The sequence below is a fragment of the Chiloscyllium plagiosum genome, chromosome 1 (assembly GCF_004010195.1).
Source record: "Chiloscyllium plagiosum isolate BGI_BamShark_2017 chromosome 1, ASM401019v2, whole genome shotgun sequence".
Classification (NCBI taxonomy): domain Eukaryota; kingdom Metazoa; phylum Chordata; class Chondrichthyes; order Orectolobiformes; family Hemiscylliidae; genus Chiloscyllium; species Chiloscyllium plagiosum.
In genome coordinates this window covers 152829860-152852864 of record NC_057710.1, presented here as the reverse complement: position 1 = coordinate 152852864, position 23005 = coordinate 152829860, and the positions used below count along the sequence as shown (strand labels likewise).

Sequence of the window (23005 nt, the reverse complement as noted above, 5' to 3'; positions counted from 1 at the left end):
ACTCTCTCCTCCTCTCATGACAATTTTCCCCTTTTGTCTAGTGAAGCTGTAGAGAGCATAACACATCATATTGATGTGGAATGTTCCTTCTGGTGTACATAACAGGGCACCAGCTGAATGACCAAGGTATTGGAATGTCATTGCCAGCAGTCCAGTTGCTCTCTCAACAATGCCCCTACATACAAAGTTTAATCTCTCCTCAGCATTTGTCTGAAGATTCCTGTTGGGTGTCTCTTGTGTTTCAGCCAACCCTGTATGTGACAGGTGGCATTAGAAGCTTTGATCACCTGTGAGTGCTGTATAATGAAGGAGTGATGATAGCTGATTGGACATGGTGGAGTGTATGGCTGTGTGGTTACAGAAGGTCTGCTAATAAAGGAGTAGAATTCTTTCCTATTAACAAACATAACTGAGTGTTACAAGGGTGGTCTGATGTCAATCATTTGTACTACTTGCCTTCAGGAAAGCTATGTGGCAGCAAAGTCAATTGCATCCAAGGAGCAGTGCACTAGTTGATGCATTTCAGCAAGGAGCGCAAAAGTCATCTCTCAGATATATTTATCGGTAGCTGACTATGAAATTCTGCAAAGATCCCCAGTGGCTCACTGGAACAACCCATCCTCCCTTTAGCCATTTGGGCTTTAATATGACCCTTGCTCCTTGAATATATCCAGACAGCTTATAACATACAAATGCAATTTAAAGCCATTTCACTGTAAGGAGAGAGCAGTAAATGCATACCTGAATTCCAGGAAGTTGTAAAGGTCACCAGATAAATTCTATTATAAGCAGTTGAGTAGTGATTGCTGTCTTAATTGGGAAGGCCCACTTAATTCTAGTGAGTTGTGCTTTCATTGAGATGCCAGTACATGCACATAAGCTTCTCGACACCTGCTTATGGGAAGGTTGACCTGTCTTTTGAGGTCGAAGAATGTTGTTGAATGAGCAATCTGTATTGCTGCTCATCAAGTTCTATCTGCTGTCTCTTCTATTCCTCACTCTAAGGTACAGAGGATTTTTTTATCCCATTCTCTTTCAGGGTAGGGATCTCCAGGACTTGCTTGATCTATTGTGGTGAAGCAATGAGAAAAAACTTCTGTCTTAACATGTAGTTTATTGCATGATAGCAACTATGCTACAAACTTATCTGTTAGACCTTTTAAAGCGAGTATGAGGACACGGATCACTTCTTTGAGATTGTATGCTATTCTTCTCATTAACACCGTAAGACCATAACACACAGGAGCAAAATCAGGCCATTCGGCCCATCAAGTCTACTCCCCCATTTGATCATGGATGATTTGTTTCTCAACCCTGTTCACCTGTCACCTCCCCATAACTCGCGATTTCCTTACCAATCAAAAATCTATCTATCTCTGTCTTAAAAATGCTCAATGAGTTGGCCTCCAAATTCCTTTGTGGCAATGAGTTCCAACGATTAACCACCCTCTGGCTGAAGAAATTCCTTCTCATTTTTGTGCTAAATAGTTGTGCCTTCATTCTGAGGCTGTGCCTGCAGGTTCTCGTTTCTCCTGCTGGTGGAAAGTTCTCCACGTCATTCTATCCATGCCTGTCAGTATGCTGTAAGCTTCAATCAGATTCTAATTCCCACCCCCCCCATCCTTCCAAACTCCATCACGCACAGACCCAGGGTCCTCAACTGCTCCTCATATAACAAGCCCTTCTTTCCCAGGATCATTCTTGTAAACCACTCCAACATCTGCATGTCATTCCCTAGATATGGGTCCCAAAACTGCTTACAATATACCAAACGTGGTCTGACTGGAACTTTATACAGCCTCAGCAGTACATTTCTAAACCTGTATGCTAGCCCTCTTGAAATGATTGGTAACAATGCATTTGCCTTTCTAACTGCCAACTGAACTTGCATATTAACCTTTAAAAGAATTCTGAATTAGGAGTCCCAAGTCCCTTTGTGTTTCAGATTTCCAAAGCCTTTCCTCATTTAGAAAATAGTCTATGCTTCTATTCTTCCTCCCAAAGTGCATAACCTCCCATTTTCACACGTTGTATTCCATCGGTCACTTCTTTACCTACTGTCCTATCCTGTCCAAATCCTCTGTAATCTCCCCATTTCCTCAATGTTACCTGTCCATCCACCTATTTTTGTGCCATCTACAAACTTAGCAACAGTGCCATCCGTTCCTATGTCCAGATAATGTGAATAGTTGTGATCCTAACATGAACCCCTGTGGATGTCCACTAGTCAGTGGCTGCCAACCTGAAAAACACCCCTTTATCCCTGCTCATGACAGTACCTTTCCCCTAACATAAGCCATATAACATCATTCCAATGAGTCGGGCTTAAGGCGCTCCTCAGTATTAATACTTTCAGACCCTTATACCCTTACACAACAAAGACTTAGTCACAGAACCTTTCCTTGATGACAAGAATCTGATGTTTTGCATCTGCCCAATACATTCACCCTTCCCCATTCTTATTTCCTCCTCTGAGACTGGAAGTCTCCATCCTAGAATTCTACTTCTCCTTCAAAGAACTATCTGATTGAAACTGGGACCATATAGACAGCATGCACTGCCGCCTTGTTCCAAGGTAATCTTTATTATATTTGCTACAAATCCTAATGAAGACTGTAATATTGACTCAACTAAGTACCTAAGTTCATGTAATATCCTTGCAAATAAATTATAACATTTGATGTATGGTTTCTAATGTTTCCTCAAACTGCATCTGTAAATTTGGGGATTATTGATATGAAATTGTTTAGATTTTACTGTATGAAAATAGTCTGGCAGTAATTTCAGGACAAATTTGTCTCAATACATGTCATTCAAGTTCATTCTTTGAGCAATAGAATTGATTTTACTTGAATATGCTGATTATTTTCTGCATTCTAATTTGGTGTCATATGCTTTAAAATGAACTGTTAGGTGGAACAGTTCACTAGATAAATGTTAGCTGCTATTTTGTTATTTTCTCTGAAGTCACAATTAGCATTTTTTTTGTTGGAACCTTATGGTTTATTGAACTTTATTGCCAGGTTCTAAAACAATCAGGGCTATAGTTGAATTTGATGGTGTTATTGGATCAGACCAAACACCCTCAAAATATATTAAGATGGTCTAACAATTTCTAATTTTAAAGGCAAATGGCAAGTGTTGCATTCTAGATGCAATTCAATGAGTCAAACTACCAGATTTGAAGCAAAACACACTTTATTCATACACTATTGTTAAAATACAACAAAAGAGAGAAGAAATTGGAATAACTTAAGTCTATTGAAAAACTTAGCAGAATAATAGATTATTTTACTACTACTGTTTAACTGTTCCAATATAGTAACATCCCATAAACATACCCTTGGAAAAAGGCAAATTCAGTAAAGCAGATTGTATGACAGGTATTTCTCCTGTCCCAGAAGAAAAACATTAAGAGAAAACTCTGAGGGAGAGAGTAGCAAGGAGAGATGTATATAAGCTCCCACCTAGCTTCACAACCGAGCAACCGCTACAGCTGAAAACTGAAAATGCAGGTATCTAGGAGCTTGCCCCTCCCAGTCAGGCTGTTTCTGTTATTCCAATTTAAAAAAAAAACAAGGCCTCTCAAGCTGTTTACTTTATGGGCTTTCATTAGCTCATCATTCTGCTTTAAAACCTCTCCTCAAAAAAAAAGCGTAGGATAAAATACACCTCTTAAAGCCATAGTGTCATCACAGTGGTTATACAGCCTTAAAGTTCTCACTTACTCTCTGGCCAAAATTGATGGCTTTATTTAATAGTTTTGCTGGGAGAGCATACCAAAGTGTGCTAGCCTATCCAAGCTGAGCAGTAGTCCTTAATCTGACAATACTTTAACGTTGGGCCTGAGACCAGAAACAGGACAGGACACTGGACTGTATGATGAACAGCAGCAAGAAAGTCTTTTGGGTTTAGAATTTACCTGAAAGTTTGGAAATAGAAGTGTACTTGCCTTCAGACCTGTCTTCAACTAGCTGTGATGAACCCTTAAACACTTTAAGCAATCACCCAACATCAGCTTATTGATGTTGTGTCCAGATACCCCATCACTTACAGAAATAGGATACTGGGATAGGAGGGCTGAGAATGCGCTCTCCCACTTCACTTTCATGACAGATCAGGCCCAAGTTCACTTACTGGGAAGCCTGGAATATTTTAAAATATTGAGGCATTGCTTTTAGATTTATCCTCCTCTGTTGTTTTGATTTTTCCACTCAGAGAATAGATATACTCCAATGAGGTCAGGTGACTGGACACTTAAGCTTCAAAGCCACTAACATACTGGGCTGCAATGTATTAGTTGATTGTCTAAATACAGCTCAATCAAGGAGTAGATTCTGTAAAATATGTCCTTAGTTTAGAAACTATATTTCTAATTTGATACTAATATTACCCCCTGTTGTGATTTGCAGGCTCTGGAGAGTGAGTTTGTTTCCTGCCAGCTTCACCAGTGGATCGACCTGATTTTTGGATATAAGCAGCAGGGGCCTGAGGCTGTTCGAAGCCTCAATGTCTTCTATTACTTGACCTATGAAGGAGCTGTCAATCTGAATTCCATCAATGACCTGGTACTAAGAGAGGTAAGTTCATGGGAAAACAGTGACATAATGCTTGAGCGAATGAACCAGAAGAGTTTTTTTTCACCAGAATTACTAGACACAGCAGAAGCATTAGATATGAAAAAAATTCAAACTTGATTCAGTCTATCTTTGGTTTGCCAATTTATTCTGAGTAGCTATGAAGCAAGCACAGAGGAAGTTTACTTGTTCTAAGTATCTCACAGGTGTTTTCACAGATTTGTTTGTTTGATTTACAATTGTATTTAGTGATAGAAAATAGTATTCTTGACTTTAGAATGTGTGACTGGCAGATTGGTGAAAACAGGCCTGTAGCTCTGATATAATTTCTGTTAACTGCCCCCAGAGACTTTATGATGCATGACAACTGCACCATTACATATCATGCTGCAGCACAGTAAAAGAGGGAACCTCTTAGTCATTCAGACTTTGAAATCTTTTTTCCAAATGCAGCTATATATGTTTGATAATTGGAAACATGTTAGAGGGGGAAAAAATCTGAATGCACACCAGCCAGGCCCCTGTGTGTACAAAAACAGTGTAGCTGATTTGCCTGTAGTTCTGTAAAGCCATTAGTGCACTTGCTGTATGTCAAAAGTTACAAATACTTTAAAGCAGTACTTGTGAATATAATGTCATTGCAGTTGCAAAACACTAAGTAGGAGTAGCTTTTTTTTGTATTTCATCATCTTTGAATGCTTTCTCCTGCACACTGAGTACTGATCAAAGCATTGGAAATTCTTGATAAAAAATGCTTGGTTGACTGATACCCCTTTTCTGGAAAAAAAAATATCCAGTAACAATTCGATACGTATATTTTTGTTCGATATTTTTATTTTTAATAATAAGTGCTGATTGCTTATTTTTATGGGAAATTAGTTTGGACAAATGAAGGAACTGAGATGCATCCATTAACTCAGGACTATCTTAGCATAATATATTATTTAAATTGTCCATACTAATTTAACTCTCTCAAACTAGCTCAGTAATTCGTACAAGTGAATTCTCTAACAATGCTTCATGTTTCATTGAAAAAATATTATCTTTTAAAATAGACGATGGTGTTCACATTCACAGTGCAAAATTTATGTGTGTCTGAAAATTGTTTTCCCTTAAAAGTTTAAGAACTGTGAAAATGTTTCCCTTGGTCGGAGTATTAATGGTATTGTTGTTTAAGAGAAAAGTAGCATGAACTTTCCTGGTTTACTGTTATTTTTGTAATGCTTCAATAATTCATTATTGGCGACCATGTAACATTTAGATGAGTTCATGAAATAATTGACATTCATTTTGAAAACTGACTGAGGAGAGATTTTAAATGAATATTGTTTTATCTTGTATGATTATTACCATTCAATAATTATAATCATACGTGCATTTTCACAGTATCTAATCTTCATATACGTGGGGTTATAGAGACTGAACAAAATTATAAGCAACCTACCACTTATAAAAATTTTGTTCAAAGGTGTAAGGAAAATACTAACTTGTTTTAATTTAGTGTTTTCACTATCTCAGAAGAGATGCTTTGCAGTCAATGAGGTACTTTTGAAGTGGAGTTATTGTAGTGTAAGAGAAACAAGAAACCAATTTGCATATAACAAAATCGCAAGCAGCAATGAGATAAATGACCAGTTAATATAATTTAGTGACGTTGAGATGAATTGGGAGATTAATGCTAGCTAGACTAAGAAGAATGAAAGCATATGTTCAGGGACCAACAAAATATTAATCTACATTTGGAATACTATTTTGATATACTGTTGTAATTTATATGGGCGATGCAGTCAAATGTATATCAACATTTTCAAACTGTTTTTGTCAGTGCTTAAGCACAAACTTTTTAAAAGGTCTTTATTCCTCTATCCAAGTGATCCATAGAACTGCCTAACTTTAGACCATGATCACAATTCCAACCTCAAACTTTTTATTTTTAACACAGACAGATACATCATACCATTAAAAAAATGTTAGCACATGGAAATAAATATTTAGCATTAAAACATATCAACTTCTAAGAACAGTGCAAGAATGCCCAATACCTCTACCTTTTTCTCCAAGTTGGAACTGGAAATCCAATAAGTGTCCAGCAGGTCCATCAGCATCTGGAAATAAACCAAAATACTTTGAGAGTATATCCTTCATCAGTTTGATATTCTTTCTGAAAATGCAATTACAAGTACTTCTTCCTTCTTACCTTTTTAAAAATATTATCATTCCTTTTTTCTCAACATTGAGAAAGATGCACTGTTGACACTATTAGCTAACAGTAATCTCTCCATTTCAGTTTTGAAAGCTGCACTTGTTTAATACCGAAGGACTGATTCGCTTCATTGGCATATCATTGTCATGTAACGTGAGCTGAAGCGTTTTACAGTTTATATTTCACTGGATATATAATTTCTTCAGCAATTTAAACTTGATAAACTTATTTCTGGATTTTGCATTAGCCTGAAAGACTGGTAACTTAATGAAGTGATAACTAACAGCCTAACAGCTAATGCTGATAGTTTATGTTGAATACCATGGACCAGGTTACTAGCTGAACTGCATGACACCTCCTCGCTTTTGACAGGATAATTATCCAAATAAAGTCCCAACATGTAGGCTGTGTCCCTCAACAATGTTCAATGGGACAGTGAGTTATCACTAAATATTCATTCATTCTTCACATTCCTGTTCCTAGGAGTTATTTCATGATAAATCAAATTCATGTGCAACTATTGTCTTTCACTGGTATTCAATTTGTTTGACCTTAAATACTATTTCAGGCAGATGGATTGGAGCCAAGACTGAAATCAAGAGAAAGCGTATTGTAGGAAGTGCAGGGCTCTCCTGGGGAAAGAGTGAGGTTGTATAATGAGTTTCCCTGCTATATCCTTTATTTTCAGTGAGTGCCCTCATTGTAGGATGAAACTTTATGAAATGCAGTTTTCAAAATCAAAATTTAGAAAGTTAAATCATTTCCTGATAAATTTCAGTTGTCATGCATGCTGTTCTCTCAGGAATGAAGAAAACTTGTTCTGAATTCAAGCTATTCATTGTATACATGTTATCTATGGCCTAGTGCAAGAGGACAGTGGCTGTCTTATGTCAAAATGTGTGGCACTGGAAAAGCACAGCAGATCAGGCAGCATCAGAGGACTAAGAGAGTCAATGTTTCAGGCATAAGCCCTTCATCAGGAATGTGGTGGGGGTGGGCCAGCTGAGAGATGAATAGGACAGTGAAGGTGAGGGGAAGGAAGAAATCCACCAACTCACACAGCTACCTGGATCACCACACTCTTTCTCCCCCCTACCCCCAGCAAAAACACAATCCCTTACTCCCGATCCTTCCATCTCCACTGTATCTGATCCCAAACGGCGCAATTCCAGAACATCCCAGGTGGCCTCCTATTTCAAGGTTCACGATTTTCCCCCCTCACATGGTCAACAATGCTCTCCAGCACATCACCTCCACTTCCCATACCTTTGCCCTTGAACCCCACTCCTCCAACCACAGCAAGGAACCCCTAGCCCCCGGTCCTCACCTTCCACTCCACTAATTTCCGGATACAGCACATTATCCTCTGCCATTTCCACCACTTACAATCAAACCGTACACTAGATGCATATTTCCCTCCCCACCCCTATCTGCGTTTCGCAGAGACCATTCCCTCCGTGACTCCAATGTTATATCCTTACCTCCCACCAACCTAGCTTCCATTCCCGACACATTCCCCTGCCGCTACAAGAGGTTTAAAACCTGTGCCCACACCTCTTCACCTCACCTCCGTCCAATGCCCCAAAGGATCTTTTAACATCCAGCAGAGATTTTCCTGCACCTCCAAACACCTCCACCTCCACCCTCCTGTTTATTTCTTAGCCCTCCCCTCCAACATTCCTGATGAAGGGCTTATGCCTGAAACGTCAACTCTCCTGTTCCTCGGATGCTGCCTGACCTGCTGTGTTTTTCCAGCACCACACTTTTCGACTCTGATCTCCAGCATCTGCAGTCTCACTTTCTCCTATTAGCTGTCTTATGCTTTGTACAGAAAAAGCATATTGTGGAGTCTTCAGATTCAAATGGGACTGATATTACTCCTAATTTCCTTGGTCAAGCCAGCTTTGATGTAATATTATGGTAGTTCCGTGGTTTGTTATTTGATTACAGTTGTTTGACATTGATCTAACTAGTGAATGGCATGCAACCTCTGATGGCTTCCATTTCATCTTTGATCATGCATTTACCTATTGCCTAATATAATGTGCCATGTAATGTTTCACCATAGGCAGTGGTTAGCGGTTCAATGTACTATATAAATGTAACTTGTTGTTATCTACATGACATCATGTTCAAAAATTTATGTATTACATGTTTAAACATAAGTCATTTAGTCTCTACAAGTGTGCAAATAGTTGGTAGCTACTGTTGTGAATGGCTGTCTATATTTGAGGATTAGTAATTTCATGATATCTAGGATAATTTTAGAAACTCCCATTGAAAAATGTACAATATCTGAGACTTTCACTGACATTTTTTTTCTATGCAAGTATTTTGATTTACATTTTACAGCATTGCTTTTTAATTTACTTCAAATACTGTTCCATGGATGCTGTTTTAAATTAGCAAAACCTGAAAGCCTGTGACTGATTCCTTAGCACCAGCTGTAGTGAAATCTGGTCTTAACAAATGCATTCTCTGTACTTTTCTCTTATTAATCTCAGAATACAGTAGTAATTTGATATTTTGTTAAATTATGATTTCTTGTATTAAAAGCTGAATGGAAATTTTAATCTGTTCTCTTACAGTTTACATTTCTGTGATACAAAAGTCCCCAATTTACAAAATTAAGCCTTTAAAGTGTGAATTCATAGTCTAGTTCCATAAGATACACATCCTCATTTATAGTGTTAGCTTTGCCCTCCGTTGACATTTTAATTTTACTTGAAGAGTTGGGTTAAATTGGCTAAATTTCTGTTAAATCTAAGATGTAATTAGCTGCATGAAGAAAAGCTTTGTTTTGAAATGGAAGAACAGTACCAAACAGCATTTTCTAATATTTGATCAGACAATTCTGTATTTTTAAAACATTTTATTCTGAAGATGGGGATATTCATAACCTTAGCAGCATTGTGAAGTGTTTTGACTATATGGACTAAAGTGGTTTAAGAGGAAACCACCAGCTTCCCAAAGAGACAAACAACAAATACCTAAATTGCTAATGGTGTGCAATCTCCTGAAAATGAAAATTAAAGGAAAAAAGACTCCCCAAAACTTGTGTAATGTACCTAGAGTGTTGGTGTTCTTAATCAGGGATGAATTAGGAATCCTTGGGTCCCTGGGGACAATGAATATTTGGGGCTACACCCCACACTCCCAAAAAAAATCATTAAAATAATTTCTGGTGTTTCTAGCTCTTACGGTCCACGTGTGCCTTTCACATTTCTAGTTCCAAGATGGTGGACTTCTTTGTAGAAAATTAAGAAACAAGTATTGGCATCTCCAGCATCACTTCTCCATCACTCATCATGATGGCAGTGTTTGGTATGCTCATGATTAATATTTATAAATTGATTTTGTTTAGTTGCATTTAAGAAGTAGACTTGGACTATGGATTCATTTGTCCATGTATAAACAAGAGTAGGTTGAACTGGGGTTGCTGTTTGGAGAAGTATATGGTTTGTAATATGTTTCTCTGTAAACGAAAGTTTAGAAAAGTGTATAAAATGTTCTGTCCTTCACTCTTGGACTTCCTGGAATAAAAAAATGCCACCTTGGTTTCAAAGTGCCATGATCCCAGCTTGTCTAGTATCATAATACTAGACAAGTCAGATGCAAGAATGAAACCTTGATGGACTGTAAGTTTTAATTCTGCAATTTGGTTGCCATGCTGGTCAATCTCTGACCCTAGTCACATATGTGGCCAATGTACTTTTAATAAAATAATATAAGTTTATCAGACAAAGGGGAAAACTAATACTACAGAACTTTCAAAGATCTTATCATAAATATAGATGTTTTTCCTCAGCTTGTTGTAGTTCTTGGATGCTGCAGTGTGTTGTGGCCCGTTTAAATAATGTCCCAATGCAGCTCCATTTGTGGTGTTAGGATGTTTGCTCCTGCAGTTGAGTATCTGGTCATTGTGTGTGGCTTTCCTGTAGATGCTGGGCTGCACCTCTCCATTAGCTTTTTGTTCTACTGTGACGTATAGGAAGGGAAGTCAGTTATTGTTCTCTTTGGTGAATTTTATGTTGGTAAGAATGTTGTTTATGTGCTTGTATGTTTCTTCTAGTTTTTTGCATTTCATGATGACAAAGATGTCATCCACATAGTGGACCCAAAAGCATGGGCTGGATCGTGGGAAGGCTGTTCGTTCTAACCTCTGCATAACTGCTTCTGCTAAGACTTCTGATATTGGTGATCCCATAGGTGTCCTGTTGATTTGTTTGTAGGTCATGTCATTGAGGGTGAAATGGGTTGTGAGGCACAGTTATAGTAGTTTGAGGATGCTGACCTTGCTGATGGAGATGGTGCTGTCAGATGTTTGTGTTCTTGGTTTGTCTAGCAGTGAAGTCAGTGTTTCTTTGGCTAGGGTGATGTTTATTGTTGTGAACAAAGCCTTGACGTCGAAGGAAATTATGACCTCGTTGTCCTCTACCTTGGCGAATTGGTGTTCAGGAATTCCTGTGTCGAGTGGTTGAGTCTTCTAGGTATTTCAGTTTGTGTTGCAGTTCCTTTGCTCGCCTGTATGCCAGTGTGCCGGGAAGTGGGACTACGAGTCTAAGGAATTTTAAGGACGCCATACCCACAGCCAGTAAACGAACATCATACACAGAGTACCCTGAGAGGACTGTGACAAACATTAGGATACATGAGCACCAGCTAGCCACCAATAAACATGACCAACTATCACTGGTATCCATACACACAGACGAAGAGGGACACCAGTTCGATTGGGATAATACGTCCATCTTGGGACAGGCTAAACAAAGACATGCACGGAATTCCTAGAAGCCTGGCATTCAAACCGGAACTCTATTAACAACATATCTATTTGTATCATCGATAGTCATAGGTGAGGTGCTGGAAGACTGGAGGTTGGCTAAGGTGATGCCACTGTTTAAGAAAGGTGGTCAGGACAAGCCAGGGAACTATAGACCAGTGAGTCTGACGTCGGTGGTGGGCATGTTGTTGGAGGGAATCCTGAGGGACAGGATGTACATGTATTTGGAAAGGCAAGAACTGATTACTGATAGTCAACATGGCCTTGTGCATGGGAAATCATGTCTCACAAACTTGACTGAGTTTTTTGAAGAGGTAATAAAGAAGATTGATGAGGGCAGAGCGGTGGACATGATCTATATGGACTTCAGTAAGGCATTAGTCAAGGTTCCCCATGGGAGACTGGTTAGCAAGGTTAGATCTCATGGAATACAGGGAGAACGAGCCATTTGGATACAGAACTGGCTCGAAGGTAGAAGACAGAGGGTGGTGGTAGAAGGTTGTTTTTCGGACTGGAGGCCTGTGACCAATGGAATGCTACAAGGATCCACTATGTTTCATCATTTATATAAATGATTTGGATGTGAGCATAAGAGGTATAGTTAGTAAGTTTGCAGATGATACCAACATTGGGGGTATAGTGGACAGGGAAGAAGGTTATCTCAGATTACAACGGGATCTTGACCAGATGGGCCAATGGGCTGAGAAGTGGCAAGTAGTGTTTAATTTAGATAAATGTGAGGTGCTACATTTTGGGAAAGCAAACCTTAGCAGGACTTATACACTTAATGGGAGTATTGCTGAACAAAGAGACCTTGGAGTGCAGGTTCTTAGCTCCTTGAAAGTGGAGTCACAGGTAGATAGGATAGTGAAGAAGGCATTTAGTATACTTTCCTTTATTGGTCAGAGTATTGAGTAAAGGAGTTGGGAGATCATGTTGCGGCTGTACAAGACATTGGTTAAGCCACTGTTGGAATATTGCGTGCAATTCTGATCTCTTTCATATTGGAAAGATGTTGTGAAACTTGAAAGGGTTCAGAAAAGATTTACAAGGATGTTGCCAGAGTTGGAGGATTTGAGCTTTATGGAGAGGTTGAATAGGTTGGGGCTGTTTTCCCTGGAGAGTTGGAGGCTGAGGGGTGACCTTATAGAGGTTTACAAAATTATGAGGAGCATGGAAAGAATAATAGACAAAATCTTGTCCCTGAGGTGGGGAAGTCCAGAACCAGAGGGCATAGGTTTAGGGTGAGAGAGGAAAGATATAAAAGAGACCTACGGGGCAACTTTTTCACGCAGAGGGTGGTATGTGTATGAAATGAGCTGCCAGAGGAAGTGGTGGAGGCTGGTACAATTACAACATTTAGAAAACATCTGAATGGGTCTATGAATGGGAAATGTTTAGAGGGATATAGGCCAGTTGCTGGCACGTGGGACTAGATTGGGTTGGAATATCTGATCGGCATGGACGAGTTGGACCGTGCTGTTCATCTCTATGACTCTATATCGATTTGGACCCCATTTACCAGAAAAAGAACCCGGAAATGATATCACCTACCACAACAAATCAAGACACATAAATAGCAAGCGGGTCAGAACACCAACGCTTCTTCGGAGGCTCACTGATGATGTTACCTAGCATGGTGACAAAATGTCTGAAAACAAACCTGCCAGCTCAGTGAGCAAACTTACAGTCTGAGCATCAACCTGAGCTACAAATCTTCTCCAAAATCTCAAGTACTTAGACTACTTTTAGGCTGCTAACCAATCCATTGGTTTCTTATGAATTACACCTGCTTCTGTCCTCTCTTTATCTAGGTTGTAAAAGCTCAAATTAGCAAACACTTCAGCAATATTTTCACCAGGTAGCTGTCTCATCATCTAGCTTAATTCGCATGATTTATTGGAAATGCTGTGCACTCACTGATAAAACAAATGAGTTTCTGACCCTTAAAAGTCACCTTCATAGAACTGAAAGTGAAAGCCCATTTACTTCAATTGTAGAATCCAAGTTCCCAAATAACAATAGCATTATAAACTTGTATCATGTCATCCCCCCCCCCATAAAAACACCTGAGAAGATATCTTGAATTTGCTCATTTTTTTCATTTAAGTTGACAGCATTAATATATCTACATGAAACACACAAGGATTTCATAACAATCATATTCTGAAGGGAGTCAGTGACTTTATGCTAATGTCACTGGAATCATATACCAGAACTCCAGGTGAATGTTTTTGGGACGTTGGTTCAAATACCACCACAGCAGATGCCTGTTTGGTCATCCATCTTGAACTGAAGGCCAATAGGCTTCACCTGGAGCGTCGGAGGCTTCGGGGTGACCTTATAGAGGTTTACAAAATTATGAGAGGCATGGATAGGATAAATAGGCAAAGTCTTTTCCCTGGGGTCGGGGAGTCCAGAACGAGAGGGCATAGGTTTAGGGTGAGAGGGGAAAGATATAAAAGAGACCTACGGGGCAACTTTTTCACGTAGAGGGTGGTATGTGTATGAAATGAGCTGCCAGAGGAAGTGATGGAGGCTGGTACAATTGCAACATTTAAGAGGCATTTGGATGGGTATATGAATAGGAAGGGTTTGGAGGGATATGTGCCGGGTGCTGGCAGGTGGGACTAGATTGGGTTGGGATATCTGGTCAGCATGGACGGGTTGGACCGAAGGGTCTGTTTCCATGCTGTACATCTGTATGACAACAGAGCAGGCTCCCTGCACAGCATTTATAGAGCCTGGGGTTGCTATACAAACAGAATCTTAAATTTGTAAATATGATGTCTTAGAGTCATAGAGATATGCAGCACGGAAACAGACTCTTCGACCCTACTTGTCAATGCCGATCCTAAGTAATTCTAGTCCTTTTTGTTAGCATTTGCCCGCATCCCTCTAATCCCTTCCCATTCATATACCCACCCAGATGCCTTTTAAATGTTGTAATTGTACCAGCCTCCACCACTTTCTCTGGCAGCTCATTTGATACATGTACGACCTTCTGCATGAAAAAGTTGCCCCTTCGGCCCCTTTTAAATATTTTCTCTCTCAACCTAAACCTGTGCCCATTAGTTTTAGACTCCCTCACCTCCCCATCCATGTTCCTCCTGGTTGTATAAGTCTCAATAAAGCCACCCCTCAGCCTCCAACGCTCCAAGGAAAATAATGCCAGTCTATTCAGCCTCTCCCTATGCCTCAACTCCCCAACCCTGGCACCATGCTTGTAAGTCTTTTTTGAACGCTCTCAAGTTTCACAACATCTTTCCTATACCAGAGAGACCAGAATTCCATATAGTATTCCAAAAGTGGCCTAACCAATGTCCTAAACAGCCCCAACATGACCTCCCAGCTCTTACACTGAATGCACTGACCAATAAAGGCAAGCATACCAAATACCACTTTCACTATCTACCCACTGGCAACTAACTTTCAATGAACTATGAACCTGCACTCCAAGTTTTTTGTTTAGCAACAATATCCAGGACCTTACCATTAAGTGTATAAGTCCTGCACTGATTTGCCTTTCCAAAATGCATCACCTAACACTTATCTAAAATTAAGCTCATCTGCCACTTCTCAGCTCATGGGCCCATCTGATCAAGATCCTGTTGTACTCTGAGGTCGCCTTCATTGCTGTCTTAAGAAAGAGCAAACTGAAAAAGCTGCATTTGCAATTTGGAATAAATTAGGGGTTGCTTGCTTTAACAGCGTCAATACATTTACAATCAATAGATGATGACCACTCAATTCAGCTTCAGTTCATATCACAAGTCTGGCTTGTTGTATCCAACATTTCTACACTCTATCATGGTGAAGCTAATGTTCCTCCTAATCAATGTCCTCATCTTATTCCTTGAAATAGTACTGCTATTTCCACAGCTCTTAGAGTCATAGCTCTGTTTCCGTGCTGTATGACTCTTTCAGTCCAACTCGCCCAAGCCGACTATAATCCCAAACTAAACTCGTCCCACTTGCCTGCATTTGGTCTATATCCTTCTGAACCTTTCCTATTCACTTATCTATCCAGATGCCTTTTAAATGATGTAACTGTACCTGCATCTACCACTTTCTGTGGCAGTTCAATTTACGTAAGAACCACCCTCTGCAAAAACGTTGCCACTCAGGTCCCTTTTAAATCCTTCTCCACTCATCTTAAAAATATACCCCCTAGTTTTGAACTCCCCCGAACCTAGGGGAAAGTCCTTTTGCTATTCACCTTATATATACTGCTCATGATTTTGTCAACCTCTTACACTCCAATGAAAAAAGTCCCAGTCTATGCTTATAACTTAAACCCTCTAGTCCCAGCAACATCCTGGTCAATCTTTTTGAACCCACTCTAATTTAATAATATCTGTTTTAAAGCAGAGCAATCAGAATGTAAAAAGTACTCCAGAAGTGGCCTCACTAACATTATGAACAACCTCAACAGGATGTCTCAATTCCTACACTCAGTGGTCTAAGCAATGAAGGCAGGCATGCTAAATGCCTTCTTAATCATACAGTCTATCTGTGACTCAACTTCAAAGAATTGTGTATCTGAACCCCTAGAGCCAAGTTCTACAACAGTACCCAAGACACTTTTAATTATATAAGTCCTGCCCTTGTTTTACCGAAATGTAATACCTCACGTTTATCTTAATTAAACTCCATCTGTCACCCCTTGGCCGATTGGCCCAATTGATCAAGATCCCTTTGTAATCTTAGATATCATTCTTCACTGTTGACTGTACCACTAATTTTGGTGTCATCTGTAAACTTACTAACCGTGCCTTCTAAATTTGCATGCAATTCATTTCGATAAATGACAAATAAAAGTAGAACCAGCACTGATCACTGCGGAACACCACTGGTCACAAGCCTCTAGTCCGAAAAGCAATCTTCCACCTTCACACTCTGTTTCCTGCCGTTGAGCTAATTTTGTATCCAATTGGCAAGCTCACCCTGAATCCTAGTGATCTAATTTTACAAATTAGTCTACCATGTGCAAGCTTATCAAAGACTTTATTTTAGTCCATGTAGATAATGTCTACTGCTGTGCCCTCATCAGTCTTTTTGGTTATGTCATCAAAACTCCAACAAGTTTGTGAGACACAATTCCCTACACATGCAGCTAGCAGACTATCCCTAATCAGAGCTGAAAAATGTGTTGCTGGAAAAGCGCAGCAGGTCAGGGAACATCCAAGGAGCAGGAAAATCGCATTCCCTACACCCCTCCCCCAAGTCCCTCCTCCCTACCTTTTATCTTAGCCTGCTTGGCACACCTTCCTCATTCCTGAAGAAGGGCTTATGCCCAAAACGTCGATTCTCCTGCTCCTTGGATGCTGCCTGACCTGCTGTGCTTTTCCAGCAACACATTTTTCAGCTCTGATCTCCAGCATCTGCAGTCCTCACTTTCTCCTAGACTATCCCTAATCAGTCCTTTTCTCGTCAAATGCATGTAAATCCCATGTCTCTGAATCCCCTCCAACAACTTCCTCACCACTGATGTCAGACTCATAGCTCTATAGTTGCCAGGCTTCTCCTTCCAACCTTTCTTAAATAAATACACAACATTGGCCACCCTCCAGTCCTCTGACACTTCATCTGTGGCTGTAGATGATACAAATATATCCACTCGGGGCCCCACAATTTTTTCATGAAGTTCCTACAATATTCTGGGATATTTGATCATTCCAGAGATTTATTTATTTTATGTTTTTTAAGAGCTCTAGCACTTCTTTCTCTGTAATGTAGACTCTTTTCACGACATCGATATTTCTTTCCCAAGTTCTTTGGTCTTCATTTCTTTCTCCATATTAAAAACTGACGTGAAATATTTGCTCAGTATCTCTCCCATCTCCAGTCATTCCACGCTTAGAGAACCTTGTTGATCTTTAAGGTGCCTTATTCTCATCCTAGTTGCTCTTTTGCTCTTAATATACTTGTAGACTCTCTTAGGATTTCCTTAAACTTATCTGTCAAGGCTATCTCATATCCTTTCTTTGCCCTCCAATTTGCCTCATAAGAATGCCTCTTTACACCTTATATTCTTCAAGAGATTCACTTGATCCCAGTTGTTTATGCCTAATATACAACACCTTCTTATTCTTGACCAGAGCCTAGATATCTTTATTCACCCATTGTTCGCTACTCTTGCCAGTCTTACCCTTCACTCTAATAGGAATATAATGCCTCTGAACTCGCATTATCTCAGTTTTTAAAGATCCCCATTTGCCAGTTGTCCTTTTACCTACCAACAGTCTACTCCAATTAACTTTTGAAAGTTAAATAAAAACCTAAAGAACTGCAGACACTGGAAATCAGAAATAAAAGCAGAAATTGCTGCTGAAGCTCAGCAGAAGGGTCACTTGACTCAAAACATTAACTCTGATTTCTTTCCAAAGATCTGCTGAGCTTTTCCAGCTTGTGAAAGTTTCTGTCTCAAAATTTGCCTTACTCCAATTAAGAACTTTAACTTTTAAAAAGGCCTTTTCTTTTCCTTAACTATTTAAAAACTAATAGAATTATGATCACTGCTCCCAAAGTACTCCCGCACTAATACTTCATTCTCTTGCCCTGCCTTATTTCCCAAATAGAAGGTCAAGTTTTGCTCCTTCTGTAGTAGGTCCACCTGCATATTGATCAAGAAAATCTTCTTGAACACATTTAATGAGTTCCTTCCCATCCAAGCCTTTAACACTATTGCAGTCCTGGTAAAGTTTGGAAAATTAAAATCCCCTACTACTACAAGCTATTGTCCTTAGATAATATCAGAGATCTCCCTACATATTTGCTCCTCAATTTCCCTCTGACTATTTGGGGGCCTATAGTACAATCCCATTAAGGTGATCATCTTCTTATTTCTGAGTTCCATCCATATAGCTTCACTGGACGATCCCTCAGAAATATCTTCGTTAAGTACGGCAATAATTTTCATCGAAAATGCCACTTCTCCTCCTCCTCCTGCCTCCCTTTCTACCTTTCCATCTAAACTCTGGAACTTTGACCTGCCAATCCTGTCCCTCCCTCAACCATGTTTCTGTAGTAGCAATGATGCCTTGAGTTCATCTGTCTTACCTGTAAGACCCCTTGCATTGAAATAAATGCAGTTTAATCCTTCACAATTACCTCATTCACTGACTTGCTCTTGCCTGCTTTTTCTCATTAACTTGCTTGGTTTTTAAAACTCTGAACCATCTTCACCAATCTTTCTGTTCTCACTACTGCTTAGGATTCTCCCACACCTTTCCTCTATGAGTTTAAAGAGTCCCGAATAGCACTAGCAAATCTCCATGCCAGGTATCCCTCCAGTTCAGGTGAAACCCAACCCTTTTTTGCCCCAGCAGAGATCCCAATGATCCAAAATCTGAATCGTTGCCCACTGCATCATCTCCTCAGCCATTAATTTATCTACCCTGTCGTCTTGTTTCTACTCTCAATAATACGTGGCACTGGAGGCAACTCCCTTTGATGTTTTTGCTTTTTAACCTTCTACCTAACTTCCTATATACATTCTGCCTCAACCCTTTCAAGTCATTCTTGCCAATGTGTACGAAACCTTCCAGCTTCTCTCTCCTCTTTGACAATATGATGCAACTGCTTTGAGACATCCTTGACCTTGGCACCACTGAGGCAACATACCATCCTGAATTCATGCTCACAGCTGCAGAATCTCCTGTCTGTGTCCCTGACAGGAGAGTTACTTATAGCAATTACTCTTCTGAACCTTGACAAAGCCCGCTGATCATAAGATTCGTTCTTGGTGTCCAAGATCTGGCTGCCACTTCTGACAGTCACCCATCTATCTGACTAAATCTGCAGTGTAACCACCTCTCTACATCTATAAACTATCACACTCTGTGTTTCCTGTATGCTCCTCAGTGACTCTAACTGCCTCTCCAACTGATCCAGATGGTCTGATATGAGACAGATCTAAACATACCTCCTGCAGACAGTTTCCAGGGACAGTCAACTGTTCCCTAATCTCCCACATCCAACAGCTCTTCTTCATTCATCGCTTCCCCTTTGTGCCTGCTCCAGTTGTTCAGAGTACAGCATGCAAAGATTGTGGCACATTCTGTCTGTAGCATACTGCAAGAAACACTCAGACCTGGCCATGCATGGGAACCTCATCTTGAGGAGGTGATTTTCTGGACCTTGATGGCCCCAGTGTCGAGGCTTGGCCTCAGTCAGGAGTTGTAAAATGGAGTCATTGGCCAAAATAGGAGAGGATAGCTCTTACTGTAAGGCATCCAGCTGTAAGACCATAAGATATGGGAGCAAAATTAAGCCATTCAACCTATCAAGTCTGCTCCACCATTCAGTCTTGGCTGATATTTTCTCAACCTCATTCTCTTGCCTTATCCACATAACCTTTGATCCCCTTACTAATCAAGAACCTATCTGTCTCTGACTTAAATACACTCAATGACTTGGTTTCTGCAGCTTTTTGTGACAATGAGTTCCTCAATGAGATTCACTACTCTCTGGCTTCAGAAATTCCTCCACATCTCAGTTCTGTTGTGTTGTGCCTTCACTCTGAGGCTGTGCCTGTGGTTCATAGTCTCTCCTAGTAATGGAAATATCTTCTTTATGTCTACTCTATCCAGTGGTCTCAATATTCTCTAAGTTTCAATTAGATCCCCCTTATCCTCTAAACTCCATCAAGTACAGATCCAGCGTCCTCAATCGCTCCTCCTAAGACGAGCCCTTCATCTCGCGGATCATTCTTGTAAACCTTCTCTGGAACTCCAGTCCATCATGCAAACCAGCCTTCCATCCATTGATTCGGTCTATATTTCCTGCTGCCTTGGGAAGGCAGCCAACATAATCAAATACCCTTCCTAACCCAGTTATACTCTCTTCCACCCTCTTCCGTCAGGCAGAAGATACAAAAGTTTGCAAACACATACCAACAGATTCAAGAACAGCTTCTTTCCCACTGTTATCAGACTTTTAAACAGACCTCTCATGTATGTAAGTTGATCATTTTCTGCACCTTCACTATAGCTGTAACACTATATTCTGCATTCTGTTCTATTACCCTGATGTATTTACATATAGTATAATTTGCCTGGATAGCACAGAAAACAATACTTTTCACTATGCCTCAGCATATAACAATAATCAATTCAAATTAAATCACATCCAAGGCCAGAACATTTTTCCTCAGATATGGGGCCCAAAACTACTCAATATTCCTGATGCAGTACAGCCTAAGCAGTACAAACCTGTTCTTGTATTCTAGCCCTCTCAAAATGCATGCTAATATTGCATTTGCCTTCCTAATTGCCAACTGAACCTACATGTTACCCTTAAGAGAATCCTGAACTAGGACTCCTGTAAGTCTTTCCCTATTTAGAAATGGTCTATATTCTTCCAACCAAAGTACATTACCTTATACTTTCCCCACAGCCCTTGGAATTAAGCAGGAATCTGTAAAGTTATATGCATATGGAAGCTTCCACAATACCTCATGCAGATTTCTAAGATATGGTCACAATGATCACAGTTAAATTGGATACTGACCGAATGGAACTCTCCTATTAGCAAAATGAATCAAGTTATGATATGGCACTCTAAATGTTATATGCAGGATAAATCACCCTTTACCTGGTAAACTCCAACAAATGACATTGTTTTGTCATGGTGTCATGGGACATTCTCATTCAGTGGTAGCATTGCACCTCCCTCATTTAGAGGACATGCTATTGAAAATGAAAGACTGTGAGCCTCACATTTATTAACAAAACAAAATTAAATTTAACTCTACATTTGAAAAATGTAAGAAAGCTGCTATCTGCATAGTACCTCTCACTGCTCTGTCGGCAGCTGACATTGCGCATGCGCAGTACAGCACGAAGACTGATGCTGACATCGTGCATGCGCAGGATGGCACGTGGATCAGTGCTGGCATTGCACATTGCAAAACGGTGTGGGGACATTGGTGCATGCGTAGAACAGCAAGAAGACCAGTACCAAAATCGTGCATGCACAGAACAGCGTGAACACCAATGCATGCGCAAATCGGCACAGAGATTTCATCAGGAAAATCAGCGCATACGCAGAACACTGGAATCATGCTATTGCAAACAGTAAGCATTTTCAACAACACAGTTCCTTAATTCTTCAGCAATATTATAGACAAATTGTGCTGCCGGAATGTGCATTATTCCAGAACTACTTGTACTTGACATTCATCAAATCAAGTCTTAATGATTGCCAGAACACTAGTTCAGAATTTTTTCATAATTGTTGTTTCCTTCATCATTTCAAATTTTTCTCTAACTTCAATGATTTCAATCACTGATTCTAGAACACTTTTCCGTTGCTGATTAAGATTCTTTCTTATAGTTCTAAGTTTTGATTGATAAGCTTCAGGAGCAAGTTTGCAAGCATTATGATTAGCTCTTTTAATAGCTTCATTGTCTGTAGGTTGCTCTTCTGGAGTACGCATTTACAGCTGTACCTCTCAGGATACTGTAACATTATTATTCAAACATTGTTTGACCACTTCAATTTCACAACTACCTTTTCAAAAAGCGTGAAATATCTCCCAACATCACACTCTAAAGATTTAGGTACTCAAATTTCTAATTAAATCAAATTGTCACTGGAATCAGAATCATTCTCTGAGCTATTATCTCTTATTTCTTCCTTTAAGCTTTTCTCTCGCAAAGTCACATTGTCTGAATCTTTTCTCTATTTGGAATTCAAACTCTTTTCATTGTCCTCATTTTCTAATTCAAGCTTTCTTATTTTCAGTTCTCTTTTCCATTCCACAACTTTCCATTGATATTTTCTTTTCATTCTCATGTTGTTTCATTTCTGATTCAAGTTTGTTTCCATTTCTAACTGAATCTTAGCTAAATCTAGTAGTGACATATCAATTTCAGGTTTTCCTCCTTTTAGCTGTAAATGCTTGGTAATTACTTCAAGCATCTTATCCTTTCAAGATCCTGTTGTAATTTTTACCTTTAGTTTCTCTGCTAAGTTAACCAAAAATTTCAAGTAACCCACTGTTCCATTTTCTACTCCCAGAAAAGCCTTTGTAACATTCAAAGTCATTTTAAAATTTAATTCTTTGTATCATACCTTAAAGTATTGTTTTTAATGAATCATAGACCCCTCTTTATTTCATTGATTTTCTATCTCAGAGAAGCTCTCTTTTGTTATGATCCCAGCTGATGGTAATCCTGATCAAGTCAATTCCAGAGTGAAACCTAGCTTGATAGACAAGAAATTTATATTTTTGCAATTTGATTACCATGGTGGTCAGTAACTGTATGTGTTCACATGATGCTGCAAATGTACATTTAAAAAAACAGCATAAGTTTATTCCAAAAGAAAAGCAAAAATAACCTATGTGGCAGTTGTGTAGATCTCATCATGATCATTAAAAAGAAATATTTAACCCTTTTCCAGCAATGTCCTTTATAGACACTCAAACCAAATGAT

At 39.5% G+C, this 23005-nt stretch overlaps 1 protein-coding gene across 2 annotated transcripts in view; it reads left to right on the top strand.

Annotated features, from left to right (window-relative positions):
• The window catches only part of lrba (LPS responsive beige-like anchor protein), an 875634-nt gene that overhangs the window by 743344 nt on the left and 109285 nt on the right, over positions 1-23005 (top strand). For both annotated transcript variants that reach the window (XM_043699606.1, XM_043699616.1), the window contains exon 47: positions 4413-4580. In XM_043699606.1, coding sequence (XP_043555541.1) covers positions 4413-4580 — 168 coding nt within the window. The remainder of the gene's footprint in view (positions 1-4412; positions 4581-23005) is intronic.